At 46.8% G+C, this 12567-nt stretch overlaps 1 protein-coding gene across 3 annotated transcripts in view; it reads left to right on the forward strand.

Annotated features, from left to right (window-relative positions):
- map3k12 (mitogen-activated protein kinase kinase kinase 12) overlaps positions 1–12567 on the forward strand; it is a 41581-nt gene that overhangs the window by 20362 nt on the left and 8652 nt on the right. For all 3 annotated transcript variants that reach the window (XM_061904602.1, XM_061904604.1, XM_061904603.1), the window contains exons 5-8: positions 5813–5971; positions 6175–6333; positions 6501–6609; positions 12150–12259. In XM_061904602.1, the coding sequence (XP_061760586.1) occupies positions 5813–5971; positions 6175–6333; positions 6501–6609; positions 12150–12259 (537 nt within the window). The remainder of the gene's footprint in view (positions 1–5812; positions 5972–6174; positions 6334–6500; positions 6610–12149; positions 12260–12567) is intronic.

The following is a 12567-nucleotide window of genomic DNA, read 5'->3' on the forward strand; positions in this document are numbered from 1 at the left end:
GCTCATAGGACTCCGGAGGCAGTGGACAGGTACCAACAGGCCAAGCGGTGTGCAGCTTCAGCGGTCGCGGAGGCAAAAACTCAGACATGGGAGGAGTTCGGGGAAGCCATGGAAAACGACTTCCGGACGGCTTCGAAGCGATTCTGGACCACCATACGCCGCCTCAGGAAGGGGAAGCAGTGCACTATCAACACCGTGTATGGTGCGGATGGTGTTCTGCTGACCTCAACTGCGGATGTTGTGGGTAGGTGGAAGGAATACTTCGAAGACCTCCTCAATCCCACCAACACGTTTTCCTATGAGGAAGCAGTGCCTGGGGAATCTGTGGTGGACCTATTTCTGGGGCTGAGGTCGCTGAGGTAGTTAAAAAGCTCCTCGGTGGCAAGGCCCCAGGGGTGGACGAGATCCGCCCGGAGTTCCTTAAGGCTCTGGATGCTGTGGGGCTGTCTTGGTTGACAAGACTTTGCAGCATCGCGTGGACATCGGGGGCGGTACCTCTGGATTGGCAGACCGGGGTGGTGGTTCCTCTCTTTAAGAAGGGGGACCGGAGGGTGTGTTCCAACTATCGTGGGATCACACTCCTCAGCCTTCCCGGTAAGGTTTATTCAGGTGTACTGGAGAGGAGGCTACGTCGGATAGTCGAACCTCGGATTCAGGAGGAACAGTGTGGTTTTCGTCCTGGTTGTGGAACTGTGGACCAGCTCTATACTCTCGGCAGGGTTCTTGAGGGTGCATGGGAGTTTGCCCAACCAGTCTACATGTGCTTTGTGGACTTGGAGAAGGCATTCGACCGTGTCCCTTGGGAAGTCCTGTGGGGAGTGCTCAGAGAGTATAGGGTATCGGACTGTCTTATTGTGGCGGTCCGTTCCCTGTACGATCAGTGCCAGAGCTTGGTCCGCATTGCCGGCAGTAAGTCGAACACATTTCCAGTGAGGGTTGGACTCCGCCAAGGCTGTCCTTTGTCACCAATTCTGTTCATAACTTTTATGGACAGAATTTCTAGACGCAGTCAAGGCGTTGAGGGGTTCCGGTTTGGTAACCGCAGGATTAGGTCTCTGCTTTTTGCAGATGATGTGGTCCTGATGGCTTCATCTGACCGGGATCTTCAGCTCTCGCTGGATCAGTTCGCAGCCGAGTGTGAAGCGACCGGAATGAGAATCAGCACCTCCAAGTCCGAGTCCATGGTTCTCGCCCGGAAAAGGGTGGAATGCCATCTCCGGGTTGGGGAGGAGACCCTGCCCCAAGTGTAGGAGTTCAAATACCTAGGAGTCTTGTTCACGACTGAGGGAAGAGTGGATCGTGAGATCGACAGGCGGATCGGTGCGGCGTCTTCAGTCATGCGGACGTTGTACCGATCCGTTGTGGTGAAGAAGGAGCTGAGCCGGAAGGCAAAGCTCTCAATTTACCGGTCGATCTACGTTCCCATCCTCACCTATGGTCATGAGCTTTGGGTCATGACCGAAAGGATAAGATCACGGGTACAAGCGGCCGAAATGAGTTTCCTCCACCGTGTGGCGGGGCTCTCCCTTAGAGATAGGGTGAGAAGCTCTGCCATCCGGGAGGAACTCAAAGTAAAGCCGCTGCTCCTTCACATCGAGAGGAGCCAGATGAGGTGGTTCGGGCATCTGGTCAGGATGCCACCCGAACGCCTCCCTAGGGAGGTGTTTAGGGCACGTCCAACCAGTAGGAGGCCACGGGGAAGACCCAGGACACGTTGGGAAGACTATGTCTCCCGGCTGGCCTGGGAACGCCTCGGGATCCCCCGGGAAGAGCTAGACGAAGTGGCTGGGGAGAGGGAAGTCTGGGCTTCCCTGCTTAGGCTGTTGCCCCCGCGACCCGACCTCGGATAAGCGGAAGATGATGGATGGATGGATGAAACATTAATCTATGGACATGAAAACCTCACTAAACTATGGCATGAAACAAATAGAATTAACTATGGAATCGCATGAAATAAGCAAGACTTACTGTGGCAAGAAAAGGGCAATGACGGCAGGCCGACTGACTGGCAAAGACAAGCTTAAATACTGCCTCTGATTAATGCCCGGCAAGCAGGTGAGCGGGGGAGCACTAATCAGAGACAGGTGAACACAATGAGTAACCACGGCAACCAACACAATTCCTACTTAGTGGCCTAGTGGTTAGAGTGTCCGCCCTGAGATCGGTAGGTTGTGAGTTCAAACCCCGGCAGAGTCATACCAAAGACTATAAAAATGGGACCCGTTACCTCCCTGCTTGACACTCAGCATCACGGGTTGGAATTGGGGGTTAAACCACCATAAATGGATAGGATAGGTCTTTATTGTCATTGCACAAGTACAACAAAACTTTTTTTCGGCACAAACCTGTTCGAGATTAGACAAACAGTGTACAGGGTTACAGAACAAGAACCCTGATGGGTCGCCATAAGGCGCCCCGTAAAAGATGGGGAAAAGGTAAACGCTGGGAAAGGAAGAGTAAAAAAAAAATACAATCTAGACTGGGCTCCTAAGGGGGGGAAAAAACCTCCATAGCAAACCACATATACATATTACAACTTACATCTTCAGATATCTAGCAACAGAGGAAAGGTAGTTCAAGGTGATGGTGGTATTTCGCAGCTCTTCAGGCGCTGACCATCCATTCATCACCCCTACAGGATTTGCGTCGAGAGCATTGGATTGGGGGTGGTGGGGGTGGGGGGGTGTATGTGTGGTGTATATTTTTTTTGTGCATGTGTGTGTGTGTGTGTGTGTGTGTGTGTAAGCCCGCAGTGTGTCTCTGTTCCGCGACTTTGCAGTCGCTAGTCCAAAGTCAACAACAACAGGTGTGTGTCCATGAGAGACAAGAAGGGAGTTTGTTGTGTCTTCGCTGCGCTGTCCTTCGGGAGAGTCTCGAAGCCAGGGAAACAATCCAAGTTAGAATGATTTGTATGCCAGTGAAAATAAAATTTGCTTTTCACTCTAAATCAGGGGTGCCTACACTTTTTCTGCAGGCGAGCTACTTTTCAATTGACCAACTCGAGGGGATCTACCTCATTTATATATATCATTTATATTTATTTATTTATGAAAGAGACATTTTTGTAAACAAGTTAAATGTGTTTAATGATAATACAAGCATGTGTAACACATATAGATGTCTTTCTTTCACGAAGACAAGAATACAAGTTGGTGTATTACCTGATTCTGATGACTTGCATTAATTGGAATCAGACAGTAATGATGATAACGCCCACATTTTCAAATGGAGGAGAAAAAAAGTTGTCCTTTTTGTACAATACTACATGAAAGTGGTTGGTTTTTGGCATCTAATTCATCCAGCTTCCATACACTTTACAAGAAAAACATTGGCGGCAAATTCCGTAGCTTGCTTGATTGACATTCACGGCACCCGAGGGTCTTGTGAGATGACGCTGGCTGCTGCCAGTTCATTATTATGAAAAAATGACAGAGAGGAAGGCGAGAAACACTTTTTATTTCAACAGACTTTCGCGCCGTCCCTTCCGTCAAAACTCTAAAGGCCGACTGCACATTTCCTATCTTCACAATAAAAGCCCTGCTTCATGCTGCCTGCGCTAACAAAATAAGAGTCTCGGAAAGCTGGAGTGCACAAGTGATGTGCACGCCAGCTTTCTGAGGGATCGCTTGTGCACGCCAGTTTTCCGAGACTCTGTATTTAGTTAGCGCAGGCAGCATGAAGCAGGGCTTTTATTGTGAAGATAGGAAATGTGCAGTCGGCCTTTAGAGTTTTGACGGAAGGTACGGCGCGAGAGTCTGTTGAAATAAAAAGTGTTTCTCGCCTTCCTCTCGGTCATTTTTAATAATAATGATCTTGCAGTAGCCAGCGTCATCTCACAAGACCCTCCGGTACCGTGAATGTCATTTAAGTGACGTCTTGGTGAAGATTGATGATCACTAATTTTTAGGTCTATTTTTTTTAAAAGCCTGGCTGGAGATCGACTGACACACCCCCCGCGGTCGACTGGTAGCTCGCGATCGACGTAATGGGCACCCCTGCTCTAAATTGTCTATGACTGGTCCTCAAAAACTGTGGGGTAGACCGTCCGATGTAATCCACAGTTCTTCCCGCATCCTCCAATCATTTGTGGCAGCTTTGGGGTACTTTGAAGACTGCCAGCAACTTCCAATTTGTCGACAAACCAGAGCAACGCTTACTCCAATCAGCAGATGTCCTGTTGTCATAATTCGGAATAGGTGGATATCTTCACGTCGTCGACAGAAAAGTGTCGCCAGGCACGCGGCCCTCCTTCTTCTCCCAAGAGTCCGTCGTGTGTCCAGCAACAACCGCTTCGTCACGACAGCAGGTTCCCCCAAACCCAAGATCTTGTAAATTTTGTTGAGGCCAGTTAAATATTTCCAATGTTTAGATTCGGAGAGCAGTGCAAAAAGAGGCAACAAGAAAGTTAAGACAAGACAAAACAAAGAAGCAAGCAGGAGAGATAAGGGAGAGGAAAGGGGAGCGTCCACCCTCGATGAGTGCCACAGAGAAAAAATGAATACCGGGCGCGGCCCCGCTGCTGCCCACTGCTCCGCTCTCTTCCCAGCGGGTGATCAACGGGATGTGTCAAATGCAGAGGACAAATTTCACCACACCTGGTGTGTGTGTGACAATCATTGGTACTTTAACTTTAACAAACATGAACCAAAGGAGTCCAAAACTAACAGAAAATACAAAAGCATGATCCGGACCACGGATCATGACAGAAAGAAGCCGAGATTGATTTATAAATATCTCAACCATGCCTCCATGGTTTAATTTCACATTTTCTAGACTCATGCACGGCGTGGCGCGGTGGAAGAGTGGCCGTGCGCAACCCGAGGGTCCCTGGTTCAAATCCCACCTAGCACCAACCTCGTCTCGTCCGTTGTGTCCTGAACAAGACACTTCACCCTTGCTCCTGATGGGTGCTGGTTGGTGCCTTGCATGGCAGCTCCCTCCATAAATGTGTGAATGTGTGTGTGAATGGGTAAATGTGGAAGTAGTGTCAAAGCGCTTTGAGTACCTTGAAGGTAGAAAAGCGCTATACAAGTACAACCCATTATGCAGATCCCAAATACACAAAAAAAGGTACCAATAGGTAGGAAAGGTTGGTTTTGCATAACGGGTCCTATACTAACAATTATTCGAGACACAGCTCTTATTTCACACCATTCTTAAGTTGAGGTACCACTGTATCTTGCCTCTTGAGAATGACAAGAGCCATGTGATCCTTCTTCCGTTGTGGTGAAGAAGGAGCTGAGCCGGAAGGCAAAGCTCTCAATTTACCGGTCGATCTACGTTCCCATCCTCACCTATGGTCATGAGCTTTGGGTCATGACCGAAAGGATAAGATCACGGGTACAAGCGGCCGAAATGAGTTTCCTCCGCCGTGTGGCGGGGCTCTCCCTTAGAGATAGGGTGAGAAGCTCTGCCATCCGGGAGGGACTCAAAGTAAAGCCGCTGCTCCTTCACATCGAGAGGAGCCAGATGAGGTGGTTCGGGCATCTGGTCAGGATGCCACCCGAACGCCTCCCTAGGGAGGTGTTTAGGGCACGTCCAACCGGTAGGAGGCCACGGGGAAGACCCAGGGTCACGTTGGGAAGACTATGTCTCCCGGCTGGCCTGGGAACGCCTCGGGATCCCCCGGGAAGAGCTAAACGAAGTGGCTGGGGAGAGGGAAGTCTGGGTTTCCCTGCTTAGGCTGCTGCCCCCGCGACCCGACCTCGGATAAGCGGAAGAAGAAGGATGGATGGATGGATGTGATCAGATTGGCACTCACATGTCAAGCCGCCCTAAGTAATGTGATGGATTTTATGTTGCTGTTTTTCAGCATGCTGATCACGCATGATGACCTTGTGAAGATCTCGGACTTTGGAACCTCAAAGGAGCTCAGTGACAAAAGTACCAAAATGTCCTTTGCAGGCACCGTTGCCTGGATGGCACCCGAAGTCATTCGGAACGAGCCGGTGTCAGAAAAGGTGGACATCTGGTAGGTCCAAACTTAAAAGAATGCTTTCAAGTATCGTTCTGGCGATGTCAACATGTCCTATTGCTTGTCTACCACGTGTTGCTAGAACCTTCCATGTAGTATTTTTTTCTGTTTATGTGACGCTAGGTGCCTTTCTGATTTCTATTTCCATCTCTGTGAGATATGTAAATATGTCTTCAGGTTTTACATTGACTGTTCATTAGGTCATTTGGAGTGGTACTGTGGGAGATGCTGACTGGTGAGATCCCTTACAAAGATGTGGATTCATCTGCTATCATCTGGGGAGTGGGAAACAACAGCCTCCAGCTGCCCATACCCGAGAGCTGTCCTGATGGCTTCAAGATCCTGCTCAGACAATGCTGGTGAGCAATTATAGACTTAGGAAGTGAGGCCCAGTGAAGATTGAACAGATTCTCAGGGGCAGTAAATGGACAGATAAAAGAGTGCAATGTTGTTTATCTGTGATTTAAGGATTCATTTTTTGGCACAGTGTGAGTACACACTTTTGTGTTTATTCTGGACTTTGCAGGAACTGTAAACCCAGGAATAGGCCTTCTTTCCGTCAAATCCTTCTTCATCTAGACATAGCATCGGCTGACGTTCTGTCCACTCCCCAGGAGACATACTTCAAATCGCAGGTATTGTTGCTTCTCTTAGCAGATTCAAATGAGCGCATACTGTGTGCAATACACTGAAAACGCTCTAAATCAAGGGGGCCCAAACTTTTTAACCTGGGCCAAACAGCAATTTTTACCATGCAATAGCACCACTAGTGAGGATTTTAGCCTCATACCAGCAATAATTCATTATAAAAGGTAGTAGACATTGTCAAACGGTCCTGAGATTAATTCAGTTAACATGCAAGACATCATCTTTTACAGTGGGGCAAAAAAGTATTTAGTCAGCAACCGATTGTGCAAGTTCTCCCACTTAAAATGATGACAGAAGTCTGTAATTTTCATCATTGGGGCGGCATAGCTCGGTTGGTAGAGTGGCCGTGCAAGCAACTTGAGGGTTCCAGGTTCGATTCCCACTTCCGCCATCATAGTCACTGCCGTTGTGTCCTTGAGCAGGACACTTTACCCACCTGCTCCCAGTGCCACCCACACTGGTTTAAATGTAACTTAGATATTGGGTTTCACTACGTAAAGCGCTTTGAGTCACTAGAGAAAAGCGCTAAATAAAATGTAATGCACTTCACTTCACTTCACTTCACATCATAGGTACACATCAACTGTGAGAGACAAAATGTGAAAAAAAAATTCAGGAATTCACATTGTAGGAATTTTAAAGAATTTATTAAAAAATTATGGTCAACCATTCAAAGCTCTCACTGATGGAAGGAGGTTTTGGCTCAAAATCTCACGATACATGGCCTCATTCATTCTTTCCTTAACACGGATCAATCGTCCTGTCCCCATAGCAGAAAAAGAGCCCCAAAGCATGATGTTTCCACCCCCATGCTTCACAGTAGGTATGGTGTTCTTGGGATGCAACTCAGTATTCTTCTTCCTCCAAACACGACAAGTTGAGTTTGTACCAAAAAGTTCTATTTTGGTTTCATCTGACCACATGACATTCTCCCAATCCTCTGCTGTATCATCCATGTATCCATTTTGGTATAAACTCAACTCGTCGTGTTTGGAGGAAGAAGAATACTGAGTTGCATCCCAAGAACACCATACCTACTACAGAGAGACACACTGGGGTGGGGGGGGTCTCAGGTGGTTGGGGGAGGGGGGAGTCATCATTCTGAGGGTGAGGTGTTAAGTGTGGGGAGGTAGTCATTGATGTTGGGGGGCTGTGAGGCGGGGAGGGGGGCATGGATTGGTTTGCTGAAGTTGTCAGGGGCCCTGCTGGCATGTTTCAGGAGCTTGTCGGAGCCACTGTGTCAAACCTGTTAAAGAACTGGTTTAGCTCATTGGCCCTCTCTTTGTCTTTATGGATCTTGCTTTGTGCACTCGCACCAAAATTAGATAGTACTTTATTCATTCCGTCAGGAGAGTTCCTTCAGGAAAATTTAAATTTTCAGCACAATCCCATTCAAGATCAGACAAACATTACAGGGAGACAGAACAGGATCGCTGACGGGTCTGCCGGCTTCCAGCGCCCCTTACAAAAAAGATGACATACAGGTAAACGGGGGGGGGGGGAATAGAAGATTAAAATAAAATTTAAAAAATCGGTCTTAGCCTGGGCCCTGGAGTGGGGGTGCAGACTGAGGCCAAGGGAACAAAACAACAACTCATAGCCATAGTACACATCCCTCTTACATGTGTGTAAGAGGGAAACATCAAACAACAAAGAACACAGAGGACATTAAAGACATTAACGCAGCAGATACAAGCAGACACTTCTACATACAGCTATGAATAAAAAGTAAAAGAAACATATCCACTGTGGTGGCCTCTGCGGTGTTCCACGCCATCATCCGCTGGGGAGGAGGGAGCATGGCCAGAGACAGGAGCAGACCCAACAAGGCAACCAAGACAGCCGACTCCACTCTCGGCCAGTCTCCAGTCCGCATGGATGAGCGAGGATACGTCCATTAATTAATGTCTGTTGATAGTGAACTATTTTCTGTAGCTTGACCTTTGTGTCTCCTGACTGCTCCATAGCAGACACAGGGCCTGATCTACTAAAAGTTTGCGTGTACAAACTTGACAGCGCACACAAAGCTGAACTACTAAGCTTAGGCTCAGAGGATTGCATCCTTTATATGAGTGAAACAGAGAACACAATCTATTTAACGTGTCTGTCTTCATGTACGGAATATGCAGAATATATGCTGATTTTCAGGACAGCCACAATACTGCGAGGAGACGTAAATATGATTTTGCGCTCGCAATGTGATTGATCAAGACTGAAACTGTTGCGACCGCTGTTGTACGACTACATTTAGCATGTGCGGGCAAACTAGCAGTTATGCACGAGTGGCTGTGATAATGGAGGCGATCATGCTGTAAAGAGAAAACCCTGGGTCCTAGGTGCGTTTGTCAACATCCATCCATCCATTTTCTACCGCTTATTCCCTCTGAGGTCACTGGTGCCTATCTCAGCTACAATCGGGCAGAATTGTCCAACCTGGACAAGTCACCACCTCATCGCAGGGCCAACACAGACAGACAGACAACATTCACACTCACATTCACACACTAGGGACCATTTAGTGTTGCCAATCAACCTATCGCCAGGTGCATGTCTTTTGGAAGCCGGAGTAACGGGAGGGAACCCACGCATTCACGGGGAGGACATGCAAACTCCACACAGAAAGATCCCGAACCCGGGATTGAAGCCTGACTACTCAGGACCTTCGTATTGTGAGGCAGACGCACTAACCCCTCTTCCACCGGAAGCCCCGTTTGTCAACATATTTAAATAAAAAAATAAGAAATACAGTCTATTCAGCAAAATCATTTTATAATTTTATGCTGCTGGATGACTGAGGGGCCTACAAAACTAATTCATTTGATTTGTTTTGGCGTCTTCAACATGTATTTTTATGCATTCTCTTCTGGATCATTCCACTCCAAGATCACAGCTTTGACGTGCTAAAAATAGGTCATGTTGTCTGGCACCTCTACAGTACATCGCTCAGAAAAGGTGGTGTGTGCTGCATATTCCACAAGATAAACCAAACAGCACAAGTCAGATCGTTGGAGGATATGATGTCATACATGTGGAAGGAAATTTGTTCCTTCTTTTATTAACAAATTGTTTAAATAGGATGGTGCGCCCCACTTTTAAACTTGTAATTTAATTGATTGTACACACAGTCTTAGTAGATCACCTGCAACACACCCCGTAATAGTACACATCATTTCATTGTTTGCACAGTTTATTTGGATCTTAGTAGATCAGGCCCATATTGTACAAAACCAGTGAAGTTGGCACGTTGTCCATCCCATCCATCCATCCATTTTCTACCGCTTATTCCCTTTCGGGGTCGCGGGGGGCCTATCTCAGCTACAATCGGGCGGAAGGCGGGGTACACCCTGGACAAGTCGCCACCTCATCGCAGGGCCAACACAGATAGACAGACAACATTCACACTCACATTCACACACTAGGGCCAATTTAGTGTTGCCAATCAACCTATCCCCAGGTGCATGTCTTTGGAGGTGGGAGGAAGCCGGAGTACCCGGAGGGACGGGGAGAACATGCAAACTCCACACGGAAAGATCCCGAGCCTGGATTTGAACCCAGGACTGCAGGACCTTCGTATTGTGAGGCAGACGCACTAACCCCTCTGCCACCGGTTGGCACGTTGTGTAATTTGTAAATAAAAAACAGAATACAATGATTTGCAAATCCCTTTCAACTTATATTTAATTGAATGGGCTACAAATACAAGATATTTAATGTTTAAACTGAGAAAAATTGTTTTTTTCAAATAATCATTAACTGAGAATTTAATGTCAGCAACGCATTGCAAAAAAGTTGGCACGGGGCGTTTTTACCACTGTGTTACATGGCCTTTCCTTTTAACAACACTCAGTGAACTAATTTAGTAAACTGAGGGGACCAATTTTTGAAGCTTTTCAGGTGGAATTATTTTCCATTCTTGATTGATGTACAGCTTAAGTTGTTCAACCGTCCAGGCCAGGGTCTCCATTGTGTTATTTTACGCTTCATAATGCGCCACACATTTTCAATGGGAGACAGTTCTGGACTACAGGCAGGCCAGTCTAGTACCCGCACTCTTTTACTATGAAGCCACGCTGTTGGAACACATGGCTTGACATTGTCTTGCTGATATAAGCAGGGGCGTCCATGATAACGTTGCTTGGATGGCAACGTATGTCGCTCCAAAACCTGTATGTACTTTTCAGCATTAATGGTGCCTTCACAGATGTGTAAGTTACCCATGCATTGGGCACCAATACACCCTCTTACCATCACAGAAGCTGGCTTCTGAACGTTGCGCCAATTACAGTCCGGATGGTTGTTTTTCTCTTTGTTCCGGAAAACACGACGTCCAGTTTCCAAAAACAATTTAAATTGTGTACTCGTCAGACCACTAAACCCTTTTCCACTTTGCATCAGTCCATCTTAGATGAGCTTGGGCCCACCAAAGCCGGCGGCGTTTCTGGGTGTTGTTGATAAATGGCTTTGGCTTTGCATGGTAGAGTTTTAACTTGCACTTACAGATGTGCTGATGAACTGTAGTTACTGACAATGGTTTTCTGAAGTGTTCCTGAGCCCATTTGGTGATATCTTTTACACACTGATGTCGGTTTTTGATGCAGTACCGCCTAAGGGATCCTAGGTTACCGGCATTCAATGTTACAGGCAGTGATTTCTCCAGATTCTCTGAAACCTTTTGGTGAAATTACAGACCGTAGATGGTGAAATCCCTAAATTCCTTGCAATAGCTAAAGGAGAAATGTTGTTCTTAAACTGTTTGACAATTTACTCAAGCATTTGTTCACAAAGTGGTGACCCTTGCCCCATCCTTGTTTGTGAATGACTGAACATTTCATGGAATCTGCTTTTACACCCAAAATTGGCACCCACCTGTTCCCAATTAGCCTGTTCACATGTGGGATGTTCCAAATATGTTTGATGAGCATTCCTTAACTTTCTCAGTCTTCTTTGTCATACCAAAGACAATAAAAATGGTACCCATTACCACCCTGCTTGGCGCTCAGCATCAAGGGTTGGAATTGGGGGTTAAATGACCAAAAATGATTCCCGGGCGCGGCCAATGCTGTTGCTCACTGCTCCCCTCACCTCCCAGGGGGTGAACAAGGGGATGGGTCGAATGCAGAGGAAAAATTTCACCACACTTCGTGTGTGTGTGACAATCATTGGTACTTTAACTTTAACTTTTGCCAGCTTTTTTGAAACGTGTCGCAGGCATCAAATGCCAAATGAGCTAATATTTGCAAAAAAATAGTTTTCCAGTTTGAACGTTAAATATCTTGTCTTTGCAGTGTATTCAATTGAATACATGTTGAAAGGGATTTGCAAATCATTGTATTCTGTTTTTATTTTGGATTTACACAAGGTGCCAACTTCACTGGTTTTGTACAAGGATCACATGTACTGTACACGGCCAATCACCCACACAGGCTTGCTTAGTCATCTGTCATTGTCTGCCAAACAAAAGAGAAACGCCTCCTAAGTCGTCTCTGACCAAACACCAATGCTTAGCAGAAAAATGTGCTCTCATCAGGCTGAATGGCGAGAGGAGGTGAAACAGCACTTTGAGAAGATCAAATCTGAGGGCACTTGTCTGCACCGACTCGATGAAGAGCTGATCAACCGACGCAGAGAAGAGCTCAGGTTTGTGTTTTTTGAATACACATACACGATTTTTAATTGCTTGGTGGTGCTTTTATCGCTTCTGCACACAAAAGAGGCCACTTTTCACTCTTGCCATTTCTGGATATCACTCCTTTCTTAGTCCCCGTGAGTGGACTGGAGTGCATGCCAATGGCTGAGGATTTGGATCGGTGTACACCTACACTGTAAACAGTGAGGATGTTCTCCTGAAATGTGTTTATCATTCTTGTTTGATGTGGGTTCACAGTGTGGCGCATATTTGTAACAGTGTTAAACAAACACTCCTTTCTTAGTCCCCGTGAGTGGAC

Source organism: Nerophis ophidion, linkage group LG06 (genome assembly GCF_033978795.1).
Source record: "Nerophis ophidion isolate RoL-2023_Sa linkage group LG06, RoL_Noph_v1.0, whole genome shotgun sequence".
NCBI classification, from domain to species: domain Eukaryota; kingdom Metazoa; phylum Chordata; class Actinopteri; order Syngnathiformes; family Syngnathidae; genus Nerophis; species Nerophis ophidion.